General features: G+C 54.2%; 1 protein-coding gene across 1 annotated transcript; it reads right to left on the bottom strand.

The window, feature by feature from the left end:
- Nucleotides 1-1,504: 1,504 nt before the first annotated feature.
- On the bottom strand, nucleotides 1,505-12,032 carry RBP3 (retinol binding protein 3; the record flags this gene model as incomplete). Its single annotated transcript, XM_080822930.1, has 5 exons — nucleotides 1,505-1,594; nucleotides 2,680-3,017; nucleotides 4,444-4,586; nucleotides 6,510-6,700; nucleotides 8,985-12,032. The coding sequence occupies 5 exons, from the start codon at nucleotides 12,030-12,032 to the stop codon at nucleotides 1,505-1,507; spliced, it is 3,810 nt and encodes a 1,269-aa protein (XP_080679056.1).
- Between the last annotated feature and the right edge of the window lie 1,435 nt (nucleotides 12,033-13,467).

Raw genomic sequence — 13,467 nt, 5'->3', positions numbered from 1 at the left:
GAGGCCCAGAGAAATGAAGCAAGTTGTCCAGGGTTACACAGCTAGGAAGTAGCTGGCCTGGCCTTTCCCCCAGGACAGGTTCAAGATGGAACCTGTCTTTAACCTGGGAACCTGGGCTCCCAAACACCTCACTGTTATTAGTGAGTCTGTTTCCCACAGGTTCATATGGGGAGCAATTCTCTGAACATTCAAAAGGGGTGCATATGTTGGGTGGCCTAAAGGAGGACACATGTCCATTGTGCTACCCATGTGACCTCCTGTGAATTATTGAGCTTAACTGAGTGTCAGCTGACTCCTGCGGAAATGATAAGAATGGTTGTCCAGTGCTCGCTTCGACAGCACATACACACAAATCACAACGATACAGAGATTAGCATGGCCCCTGTGCAAGGATGACATGCAAATTCGTGATGTGTTCCATTAAAAGAAATGGTTGTCCATGCACTGTGAAGCTCGGAAGAGAATTTTTTATGTCATCTACCCTAAGAGCTACCCCATCTCTTCCCCTATTTAAGACCCATGGAGATGTGTGCCGTTGGCAGACCCCCGGCACCTAGCCTGACACCTTAAACAAAATCAACTGTCAATAAATGTCAGTTGTATAAATCAAGGAAATCCAAATGATGTCATAGGAAAACCCATGGAAAAAAATAAGCAATTACTAGTGATCACTAAGGCGTGGTTATTGACTCAAGATATAATTTGTTTTATTTACTTCATTTTTGGAATAATGACTGCTACATTTGAAAATTATGATCAATTCTTAATTATAAGGATTTAAGAAAAAAAGAAAAATATAAAGACATACACATTAAAATATTACCCCTGATTCTACCACCTAGAGGAACCATTGTTTGATTTAGGTGGTCCTCAGATAGCTGTGTGTGGGGAGGGGTGGGAAGGAGGAGCGAGGAGAGAGAACCTCTAGAATATAAGCATGTAGGGGCGTCACACATCTGCCCGGATATTAATAGGTCTAATGAAGAAAAGGGTGAGATCCCCATATCCACGCTCCTGCTAATGTTCAGTCATGCACTTAACCTTATTTGAATTTAGCAGAAGGAAGAGGAACTGGAGTGCCTTCCATCAGAGCTTTCCTATTTAGACAGGGTTGGTTCAAGGTTTTCCAGGTGGCTATGTCCCTAGATATTGGTGGTGACCCACGGGTGTGCTCAGACTCCACAGCTCTCTGGGACCTGGGGAGGGGGCTGTGAATTCAGGGTTGAGTAGTGAAGTCAGCTCCGTGCCCTGGGGGACGTCACCCATGGCAGCTCCAGGCTGGACTCACCAGACAGCAAGCCCAGATGACACGAGGACTTTATCCTTATTAGACATCTTGGAGCCCAGGCTCTGAGAGCACTAACCGGGGGCTGCAAATGTCCCCACTATTCCAGCTCCATCTCTACCATGACTTTGGGCAGGGTCCTGGAAGTGTCTTACTTTAGGGTCCCTGGTAATTCCCAGCAGAGTAAGGTTGCTTGGATCCCAGTGCCATCCAGGGGCCTCATTCCTCCAGGTTACCCCCAAGCTCCCCATCTCCTTCTGAGGCTTGCTTGGCCCTGGAAGAGGTCTTGAGGTCTGCCAGCTTCTCTTCCTGTTAGGAGTGCATTTGGTCGCTGGAGTCAGCACAGTGATAGGCTGCATGAGGCCAAGAAGGGCAGGCACCCAGACTCCCACCCAGGGCCACTCTCCCCTCAAGTTGCAACTATGCATAGCACTAGAGCTCACTTTTGGGTCCCTGGCAAAAGCTGGAGAACAAGGCCATGGGAGGAACACGTGAACGGATGGGAGACTTGCCATATAGAATTGGGCTGGGAGGATTCTAAGTGAAACTGGACCTGTCTTCAAGTGTCTAAGGGCTGCCACCTGGAGGAAAACAGACTTGCTGCCAGATACTCGTGTGTTTTTGGGACATCAGGTGCTGTGCTAAGTGGGGGGGGCAGTAGGAGCCAGGGGTGAGTAGGGCGATCGTGGCCCTGGAGAAGCGTGATGGTGACAGAAACAATCCCAGAGCATGGGGAAGGTACAGATGCAGGGAGAGTAGAGCAGGGACAATGTGCTGGGGAAGAGGGGGGTCCCTGGCCTGTGGGCCTGCGCTGTCCCACAGGGGATCCCCCAGCTGGAGCAGCCCCCCAGGACTGGGTGTGTGTGTGTGAGGAAGGGAATACCCTGTGAGTGCAGACTACATATCAGCTTTCAAAGTCTCCCTGCAAAACATTTCATTCATGATAATGTTTATCCTGCCGGAATGACACTACTGTGGATATAGTCACTTAAATAAATTACACCATGAAAATAAGTATCACCTGTTTCTTTTTACTACTAGAAAATGACGAGTGGCGCATGTCCTGGTACCTGCGGCTCGCGTTGTAACTCTATTGGTTGGAGCTGCTCTGGACCAGGGGTCGGCCATTAAGAAGCAGGGGTGCGGGTGCCCCTGGACGTCACCTCCCCAAAATAACTACTATGGAGGGGGCTGCCTCTGAGGGGTGAGGTCCCTGTCCCTAGAGGCCCAAACAGAGATGTTGGCAGTGGTGAAGAGACCACTGGGTGAACTCCAAGGGTTCCTCCAGCTCTGACTCTACCAGAGTTCAGCAGCCCCCTTTGCTGCCCTTCGGGGCCTCAGGCAGGACCCCGAGCTAGAGCGCCCTTTGTCTGTGGCCCGGAAGTCCTGCCCACCCCGGGGCTCCGCCTAGCCCTCAGCAGAGTGTGCTGGAGCATCTCCTTGGCTCTGGTGAGGGCTGCCTCAGCAGGAACAGCCACATGGGGCACCACGCCCACCCCTTCCCAGGAGCTGCCATCCGCAGCCCCCACTGAGCGGGCCGTGGGGATGGTGATGTAGAGATGGGTGTCATCTACGTGGTAGGTCTGCGGTGGTTGGCAGCCACCACTGGTCACCTCCCCAATGACGAGTGCTCGGCCCAGTCTCTTCATGATGTAAGTAAATTCCTCCGCGGCGCCGGCCGTCAGGGCGCTGGTCAGAATGGCCACGTTCTTCTTGGAGCCGTAGCGTTCACCTGGAAAATAGAAGGTCCTTCAAGATGGCGAATACCAGTCTGCACCCCGGGGCACCTGCCTTCTCCATCCTGTCCGGACCAGCAGAGAGGAAGGCCTGGAATTTAGTTCCGTGGCCTCGTTTCCACGTGCAAATCACGCCTTCCTGAGCCCCAGCTCTGCATCTGTAAAATGGAGATGAGAACGTGTGCCCCGGAAAAGGAGGTGCTTCCTCTTCATGAATAATGAGAATGCCTAACCTGACCAGTCTCACTTTTTACTCCGGAATCCAGGAAGAACCAAACATGCAAATTCAGGGCAACAACTCTTTAGGACAGCGATGTCTGATAGAAATGCGACACGAGCCAAAATGTGAGCCTCAGATGTCACTGTAAGTTTTCTAGGAGTCACTTTAAACAAGTGAAAAGAAACAGATGAAGTGAATCCTAATGATGTTTTATTTAACTCAGTAGAGCTCAAAAATGTAACCCACAAAAATTATTGAGATATTTTACATCCTTATTTTTCCATAAAAAGTCTTCCATATCTGGTATGCACTTTCCACTTTCCACATCTCAGTTCATATGAGCCGTATTTCAATGCTCAGTGTGGTGTGCAGGTCCCAGGTTACACTCCACAATTCTAGGACCCCCCTGACCTGCAGATTTGAGTCATTTGTACCTCTTGGTTTTGAATGTCTATGTGAATTTACAATTCACCTGGTTCTAATTTTTATTTACATTTTACAATATTTTTGAACGTATGTCTTGCAGGTCCCCTTAAATCCTCGTTTGATAAGGGAGTGTACCAGTGAGAATTGTGGGGTGATTTTCTGGTAATATGCATCCCCCACTGTTGGTTCCCCTTGTTGGATGGGAGTGTAAGTTCCTTGGTTTGTCGTGCTGAGCAAGGGAGTCAGAGTGAGCCTGTCACCCACAATGGGGCCTTGAGAGCCCTGGGCCCGCACTTGCTCCTCTGGCCACTGCTCTGGGCCCAGAGCCACAAACTTTCTTCAAGCAAGTATTCTGAGCTTCTGCTGGGAGATCAGGCAGGATGGGCGCTAGACACCATCTAGGGTTTGGCGATGGGCAGGGGGATCCTTCTAGTTTTGGATTTGTTTTGTAGGCTGATGCTTGTAGTGGTGAGAATGGAGGGCATTTTGGTTTTAGACAAACCAGTGTTCAAGTTCTGGCTCTTTCACTTACTAGCTGGGTGATGTTGGATGAGATACTCAACTCAGTTAAGACTCATTTTTTCTCCTCTAGAAATTAAATAAAATGGTAGCATTTTGCAGGGATTAAGGATCATTGTAAAAGTGCACAGCATAGGGCAGGGACTTTATATTCCCATTTACTATTACTTTTCCCTGAACTCAAGCTATCTTTCCTTTCCCTGATTTTCCAGAAGCTTCTGGAATGAGAACAGGAAAAGGAAATCTTCTACACATACCTGCGAGCCGGGAGTGGGTCCAGAGCTCACTGACAGAGTCATTGGGCCGGCTGTAGATTTTGTCCAATAGAATTGGAGGGCCTTCATCGAAGAAGTAGGAGCACAGGGCAGAGATGGAGGAAGTGGGGCCGCCAATGTTGAATCTGAGGGAAGGGAAGGAGGAACCACTGGGGAGGAGTTCACAGGGAGGTCCTCAGTTCCCCTTTGAAGATCCTGGGATCTTTGCCTGGAGGAGGACACTAATACCAGGCAGCCTCAGTGCCCCATCCTAGTGCCCCATCTTCTTCCTGCAGAATTCCTTGGTTGGTATTTCCCAGCATACCAGTCTTGAGAATAGGAGACTTTGTGGTCAAATTTGTGTAGAAAATATTGAATGCCATAACTACCCCTTCTGATCAAATATTAATACATTATGTGATATATACTGTAGAAATTATATTAAAGGCTCTGACAAGTCATGCAGTTGTGAAATTTTTGATAAATTTTCCCCACTTACTGATTACGGACGGCTCTCCTGCACCCCTGCTGCCTGTGAGGATGCAGCCTTCCCCAGCTGTATTCTCCACAATTCCACAAAACCCACTGGACATTTTTGTTGTTGTGTCCTCATGGAGCACTTAGTGTAGCGGAGTGCTCAGAACTGTGGAACTATATTGGGCGGGGGGATGGGGTGGTGGAGGGGAGAGCCTGTGCCTATCCTAGGACATGCACAGGGTGAACAACTTGGGCCTGTGTCTTCTTATTTGTGAACAAGAAATGTGGGCTGGTAATATGTGAGGAGTCTCTTCTGGTTGATGGTCTAGGATGGCCCGACGGGGCTTAGGACAGGGTTTAGGGCCTGTGACCTCAGCATCTGAACCTCCCCCAATCTCTGGGTGGAAGGGTCTTTAAGCAAAGCACACCTGTAGGCTGGGCCACTTCCTTTTACAAATGTGGTCTCACAGTTCAGCAGAAAGGGACTTAGCCTGAGCATCATCTGCATGTTCAATATGTGTTTGAAGGATGAAATCTTCAGGAGTACGACAGGAGCACTCGAGCACAAGTTCTGGACATGGACACACACAAACATACACACACCCGAGCCCTGGGAGGTGTTTCCTCTTCCAGGGAGAAAAAGCCTCTGAGATCCGGACCCCCTAGTGACGACCAAGAACCATGGCTGAGCTGCAGGTCATGACTCCACCAATTCTGGAAGCTTCCCTCATGCAGCTGGGGGTGGGGGTTTCGGCTCCGTGGGGAGGGGGAGCAGGGGAACAGTCTGCCTCACCCTGTGTCCACAGAGGGTGCCCAGGGCAATCATGGAAGCCTGGGCCTGGTCCCTGCAGGCCTGGACTGTGTTCTTCCACCCCCTCCAGGAGGGAAGTGGCTAGCTGAAAGCATCCCTCTAACAGTCATTTTGTGATGCAAAAAATTCTTTTTGCAACAATAGTGGCTAATTTGCAAATTCTCTCTGGGACTCTGGCTTTCTTTCTTTCTTTCTTTCTTTCTTTCTTTTTTTTAAGATTTTATTTATTTATTTGACAGAGAGAAATCACAAGTAGGCAGAGAGGCAGGCAGAAAGAGGGGAACTCTGGTTTGCTTTCTTTCTTTCTTTCTTTAAAATTTTACTTTAATTCAATTAGCCAACTGACATATGGGACTCTGGCTTTGTAATTCTCATGATGGAAGTGGTCATAGGCTGATTTTGTATGACATGAGAGGCACAGCTGCAGGTGGTGGCCTAGCTGTCCCAAACATGATTAATCATCAGAATCACCAGGGATGATGTCTTTCAAGTACACAGATGAGGAGCCCTCACCCCTGGTGCACTGGTTTCAGTAGGGTGGCATTGGGGCCTGGGAATCTTCTTAATGTCTCCCTTTGCCCCTCTCTCTCCACTGAATCCTATGACCAGGCAAGCCTGGGAGTCAAGGGGTAGCCCAGTGACCCTCAGCCTGGAATTAACATTGGGATCATCTGAGGAGCTTAAAAAGACCGCCATTGCTGGGGCTCTCTGCAGCCAATGAAGCCAGGACCCCTAGGACCAGAGACCTCTGCCCGCACCTCCCCCTCCCTGGACCACTGACCTCATGTCAATAATCATGGCGTCTGTGTGCACAATCTTCTTCCAGACATGCTCCACCAGCAGCTCTGACACCTGGGTGAGCAGCTCACAGTCTCCAAACATGTCAAACCTCAGGTAGCCAAGGTTGTCCTCAAACACATTAGTATGAAAGGAGAACTTGATCAAGTCCTCAAAGACTTCAGGGGAAGGGATCTGAAAGATCGGTGGGGAGGGTAGGGTAGTGTCAGTGAAGGAGCAGGCTTTACAACTCAGGAAAGTGGGCACCATAGTTTTCCTTCATACATGAACGAGACTGAGGGGTGGGAGGGGACTAACACTTCTGAAAGAGGCAGTAGGTGTCAGGACCTTTTCCAGTGGAGAATCTAGGACATTATGTGGGTGGTGGGCATGGGATGTGGGCCCGAGTTTGGCAGGATGTGGTTGGCAGACTCCTTACAGAGAACACTCTGTGTGCCAACCCTACTCCAGGGGCCATGGTGTCCAGAGCTGCAAGGCCCACGTGTGGTCATGGTCTCCACTCTGACTCCTCCTCCCACCCAGACCTCACAAGACACTATCTGATGACTCTGAATTCAACTTCCTCTCCTTCCCTGGGGAAGGGAGGAAGACATCAGCTAGCTACAGGGCCTCTGAGTCTTTAGTAGGGGTTTGGCCCACTGCTGAGCACATTGGAGCCCTTACCATTACCCTCAGGGCACCCTATAGCATCCCCATCCTTTCAATGAGGAAACTGAAACACAGAGTGATTAAGTAACTTGCCCAAGATCACACAGCCAGTGTAGAAGCCAGTGTAGAAGCCAGTATAGAAGTTGAATCCACATGTGACTCTAAACCATGAACCCTGGCTACATTGGAAAGGGGTGAGTCCTCAATTTGGAATCTGGTGGGCCTGTGAGCCTAGCACAGTGCTGGCACATACAAGGTTCCCCCAACCTGCCTTGTGCCTCCTCTTCTCTCTGCAGGACTGCTAGAAGGGCACAGGCTCTGTGGGCTGGAATGAGAGCAAGCAGTATACAGGGACACTGCTGTTAACTGGGACGCCTGGCCTCCCAGGCCTCCTCTGCCCTCAGTCTCAAGCTCTTCGACCGTTGGCCCCTCTCCTCTGCACCCCCTCTGGGGTTCCATTCACTTTTTTGTAAAACGGGAATGGCGATTCTGCAGTAGTTGCTTCGGGTGCCCTTAGCTCTCCTCTGACTCTGGCTGCCGCCGACCTTGGCTACAGGGGCCTGCCTCTGGCATACTTCACGTCTTCCCACCCTCTCCTTCAAGACCTTCTCCAAGCTGCCTCAGAGTCTGAGAGAGTTCACGTTGGCAGGGGGACCTTTGGTCGATGAAGGACAGGAGCTGCAGGTCCCATCTGCAGATGGACAGCCCCAGGAAGCTTCCCCACACTTGTTAGGATCCCACTGGAATCTTCAGAAACAGCCTCAATAATGCACCCACCTGTCCCCACCTGCCCGCTTCCCTCCTTCCCACTCTCTCTGCTCCCTCCCTCCTGCTTTAGAGACTGCCTCCCCCATAAATTGCCTGCATCCAAGACCTGCTCTCCAAGGAACCCAAGACAAATTCTGCCCTGCCTACTCAAGACGATGCAGTGAAATGATGGATGATAAACCAGGTGGAGAGATGTTGTAAATGCTGCCTTTCGATGAAGCTCCTAGCTGACGGGAGCGTTTGGGGAACCCTTGGCTTATCTGGGCCATGGGTCTGGAAAATTTTTCCCTCAACCACCCAGCAGCAGAAATCCTCAACCTTGATTGAAACAACTTTCCAGTGTTTCCCCAGACATCCTTACTGGCTTCAAATAAACTGATCACAATAGCCTTGCTCTGAATTTCTCATCCAGCTGGTCCTCGGTTCAGAGTGCATGCCCACTGAGTGAGCTCCTTCCAGATGTAGGGAAACCAAAAACGACATGCACGGTGGGAGGGGAGGAGAAGACAGTTGGGGCCTCACCACAGCTGTGGTTCTTGGGACTGTGCATTGGCACCCCTGACCATGCCTCAGCCCACGTCCCAGCTCCATGCTTTAGCTCTGAGACAACTGTGAGGCCAAGACTTCTGCCTGCTTCTCTCTCCACCCCCTCAACTCCTTCCCACAAACTGCAGCCCCCCGAGGTGGGCAGGTAGTGAGGAGGAACACAAACCCCGTGTTGCTAGAGGAGGAAACCATTGTGACTTCTCGTGACCTGACCTTTACCTTACCACTGACTATAAGAAGTGCCACAAATATTTGCCTTTTGCCCCGCTAAGGGTGAAACTCCTTCTCTACGAGGGCTTTTCACACTAAGCTTCTGTGGGTACCAGTGTTCTGCAGAGCTGCTCAGGGACCTCATGGATGCGAGAAGAGGAAGGGATAACAGGAGGAGAGGAAGGAAAAGGTGTGACTGGTGAGCCCTTAAGCCCAGAAACAAGTCTGGAGGCCTTTGTCTTGCACCATGCACAGAGTCCTAGGCTAAGTGCCCCTCGTATCTCACCTGCATGGGCACGATCCCGGGAATGCGGTCCTTGGCATCCTCGGGGATGTGGGCTGTCTTCAGGTGTGGGTCTCCAGATAGCATCTGCAGATCAGCCCCCAGCATCTCAGCCAGGGCCCCTTCTGAGGTCACCCTGGAGTAGCGGCCCTGCAGACGGCTCAGCTTGGCAGCCATCTTGGCCCCCAGTTCTGGGGAGGCATAGTTATCGGCCACCAGCTTCCCGGTGGTCTGCAGCACCGTGGGCACCTTGGCACGCAGAGCCACTATGTCCCGAGCTGTGGAGAGGGCCTCGCTCATGGGCACAGTGATGTCTGGCTCCACCCCAGCCAGGTCCCAGGCCTCACCTGTGCTGGCGCTCAGGGCCATCTGCGTGGGCATGGAGGCATACAAAGGGCTGCTGCCCACCTGGTAGATGCCCACGGAGAGTGCTCCTCCAGCGGTGGGCTCCCCAATCACCGTGGCCCGCTGCAGGTCCTGCATGGTGTGAGCAAAGGCCTCGGCGGCTGACCCGCTGATGTGGCTCATCAGGATGTAGAGGTCCTTGTGGGGGCCGTAGCGCTGACCGGCCACCTGTGGCAGGGTCCACACCTCCGTGACCCTTGAGGTGGCCCTGTCAAAGACAGAGTAGAGGTGCTGGCGGGGCTCTGCCTCGAAGAAGTAAGAGCAGAGCAGCGGCACCGCGGTGGAATAGCTCCCGGGGTTGTACCGCAGGTCAACGACCAGCGCTGCCGTGTCCACCAGCCTTTGCCACACCAGCTGCACCAGCTGTGGCCCGATGGCCTTCACTGTCTCCAGCTCAGCCATGGCGTCGAAGCGCAGGTAACCCAGGCGGCCTGGCAGCACCTCTGTCTTAAACAGGGCTTCGATGAGGTAGGATACCTCCTCTGGGGAGGGGACGGCGGGGGGTGGTGGGGGGACCTCCTCAGCCACCATCTCACCGGGGCTGTGGAACACCAGCAGGCGGTGATCCTCAGACATCTCCTGCAGGTCGGCCGTGAGTTGGGAGGCCAACGACTCCAGGTCCACAGCAGTGCGGTAGGCCCCCTGGGCCAGCTTGGCCCGCAGCAGGGCGCTGGTCTGCCCCACGACCTCTGGCCTCGCATAGTGCGCCTCCACCAGGTGCCCGGTGCCCTCCACCAAGGCCTCCAGGCTGCGGTGGAACTCCAGCACCTCTTGGGCCCTGTCCAGGGCCTCCTCCGCCAGCACGATGGCATCAGGCACCACGCCGCCCCCCAGCCAGCATTCGCCATGGTTGTCAATGAAGGTGAGCACGGGCACCGTGAGCACCAGGTCCCCCTCCGGCGTTTCCAGCAGGGGCACCGTGCGGGTGTGCAGCAGGCTGCCCGCGGTGATCTCACCCACCAGCGTGGCCCAGCCCAGCGACTGCATGAGGAAAGCCAGCTCCTCCGCGGCGGTGGCTGTGCGGTGGCTGGTGAGCAGGTACACGCCGCGCTGGGTGGGGTAGCGCTGGCCTAGCAGCTCCATGCGGCTGAAGTGCTCCTGCGTGACGTTGGTGCGGCGGTCGTATGTGGTGAAGAGGCGCACGGAGCCGGCGTCTGGGCCCTGGAAGTAAGAGAGCAGGAGGGGCACAGCCGAGGATGGCCCCCCGGGGTTCTGGCGCAGGTCCATGATGAGGTGCTCCGTGTCCTGCAGGGGCCCCCACACCTGACGCACGATGTAGGGGCTCAGCGCCTCCAGCACCGAGGCGTTGGCAAAGCTGTCAAAGCGGAGGTAGCCCACGTTGCCGGGCAGCACGGACACCTGGAACATAGCGCCCACTAGGGCTCGCCGGGCAGCCTCATCGTCGGGCACCGTGGGGACCACCTCCGGAGGGTCGTCCTCTCCAACCTCAGGCCCAGAAGAGGTTTCCTTGGGCCTGACGGCCCGCACCAGGAGCCTGGGGTCCTCGGACGCAGTCTGTAGACCTGCGTTGAGCTTCGCGACCAGGTCCTCCTCAGAGACCACCGCAGAGAAGTCCATGTTGGCCAGGTGGTGCAGCAGGGCGGGCACGCGGTCCACCAGCGTGTAGTGGGCCTGGAGCGCCCCCTGCAGGCGCCGAACCACTCCGGGCAGGGCCCGGCGCAAAGTGAGGATGGCCAGGGCTTTCTCTAGGGCCTGCTCTGCTGGTGTCCCCACACAGGGTAGCACCCCGCTGCCCTCCCAGGTCTGGCTGCCCCCTCCCAAGGGCCCTAGAGACCTGGACACGGGCACGGTGAGGAAGAAGTCGGACTGGCCTATCCTTAGCTTCTGGAGGTCCAGGGCACCCCCACCAGTCCGCTCGCCCACCACAATGGCTCTGCGCATCTGTTTGAGGATATAAGTGATGTCCTCAGCCACGCCCCCCGTGTGGCCGCTGGTGAGTACCACCACATCCTTGTCCGCACTGTACCTTTCTCCCAGGACCTGGGGCAGGGTCCAGATCTCAGTGGTCGTATTGGAGGGGCGGTCATAGATGGTATCCACGTGCAGGACTGTGTTCCCTGGGTGCAGGTAGGAGATGAAGTAGGGGATACCAGAAATGTGGCCCCCAGTGCAGTGTCGGAGGTCCAGCACCAAGGCGGAGGTGCCCATGAGCTTCCTCCAGACACTGGCCACCAGGAAGCCCCCCAGCTTGCTCACCACCTCCTGGCCTGGGATGTCGTCCACACGCAAGTAGCCCACGTTGCCCTCCAGAACCTCGTGGCGGATGCCCTTCTGCAAGCGGGCAAGCAGTTCCTCTTGGGTGAGGTTGGTGAGGGCTGAAGCTTGCCGGGGAGCCTCGAGGGTGCTGGGCTCATAGGAGATGACCAGGCGAGGGTCGTTCAAGGAGCTCTGCACCCCGGTGGTCAGCACATGGGCAAGAGTCTGTGGGTCTGAGATGGCGAGGATCTCCCGGCTCTTGATGGCCTGCTCGATGGCTTCCTGCATCCCCATCAGGTTCTCCGGGAAGCAGTAGTTATCCAGGAGGACCTTGGCCATGTCCAGCACCAGGCTTGGCTGGAACAAGTGGGTGGGGCCGGCCAGACCACAGAGCAGCATGGACAAGATCAGGGCCCATTCTCTCGTCATGGGGATCCAGCAGGAGAGCTGCACAAAAGTCCCCTAGACTGTGCGTGAGGCCACAGCACTGCTGTGTGGCTGCCTTCTCCCTCGTCCTTCTCAGCGGGAGGACAGAAGGTCTGGGGCTAAACTCGGGAGTTGCGGTGCGGCTTCCAGCTCCAGTAAGCCTTTAATCCTGTCTAATTCCAGCGCATCAGCCCTGGGGACTGGGGAGCAGGGGCCCAAGTGGTTTGACCCAGGAGGTGCGCTGGATCTCGTCTTGCTGTGCTACCTCTGTATATAGTAATCTGAGTAGCTACCATTTACTCTGAGTTCCTGCCACACGTCAGGCGCTGCGCTACGCTTCGCAAGGTAACCGTTTTTTACTAGAGCCTAGCAAAATAAGAACTATTAACAGGCTCTCAACAGCATTTCCCCACCACACCAGGTGATTCGCGTCCCGGGAACTAGGTAGATCTCATTGGAGCCCTGGCTCTGTGACTCTCTACTCTGTGGCCTTAGGGAAGTGTCTTACTTATTATGTAAATTAAGTAAGAAACTATGAGTAAAGCATCTCTTGGTTTCAGGCAAGAAGGGAGCATTCCCTTACTGGTAATTTCTCCGTGGTGGAAATGATCTCCACTGCATGGCTGAAGAAATGGAGCTCTGTAGCTCCCTGCAGCCCATCATCTTAGGTGGGGGTTGAGGAGACATTGAGACCAAGTCTGGGGAGGGGGCTTCAGTCGGCTCCGACAGTGCAGAGGCTGAGTCTGAGGCTGCCGTCCACTTCAGAGGTGGAAGTTAATTTCTATGTCTTGCTAATGCATCCGGGGAATTGGAGTGGGCCCCCCAACCCCTTTCAAACAGTAAGAATACAATGTCTGGATCTCACTGCTGTATGTGGTGTATGGGTGGGGTGTCCGCCTTCCAGACACCAAGGGATCAGTGATTCCAGGTCCGATGAGGTGGTCTCTGTGACCTAACAGGTTCCATGCTCCCGGCTCAAGAAGACCCCTGCTGGTTGAGGGCTCCGTCCATGGCCTGCTGTTAGCAGGGAGAACCCAGCTGTAGAACTTGGGTCTCTGCAGTCCCAGTCCTCCCAGGCATCCAGATCATTCTGCCACCTGCACAGAACACACAGGCCTGTCTCAGGTGACCAGCCAGACTCTAAGCCTCTCTCCCAGCTTCTATTCCTTCACATGGAAGTGACATGCTTGCAGCTGACTTGCCCCAGATCTCCAAGAATACCTGCCAAGGAGCCTAGAGTCAAGAGCCCCTGCTTTGTCTCCGCATCTGTCTGGGGATGGGCACTTCCCATATTTAACAGACACCCACTGCTCAGAGTACACATAGCCGGGGAGAGCGCTGGGAGAGCGGTTCCCCTCAACTCACTTGGCCCCATTAGCCCCACACATGCTCCTAGGGGCCTTCAGACAGCTAGCAGGCGCACACGTGTGCCTCAGCA

Source organism: Martes martes, assembly GCF_963455335.1.
Source record: "Martes martes genome assembly, chromosome: 14".
Lineage (NCBI taxonomy): Eukaryota > Metazoa > Chordata > Mammalia > Carnivora > Mustelidae > Martes > Martes martes.
The sequence above is the reverse complement of the archived record's forward strand: the minus strand, read 5'-3'. Positions and strand labels throughout refer to the sequence as shown.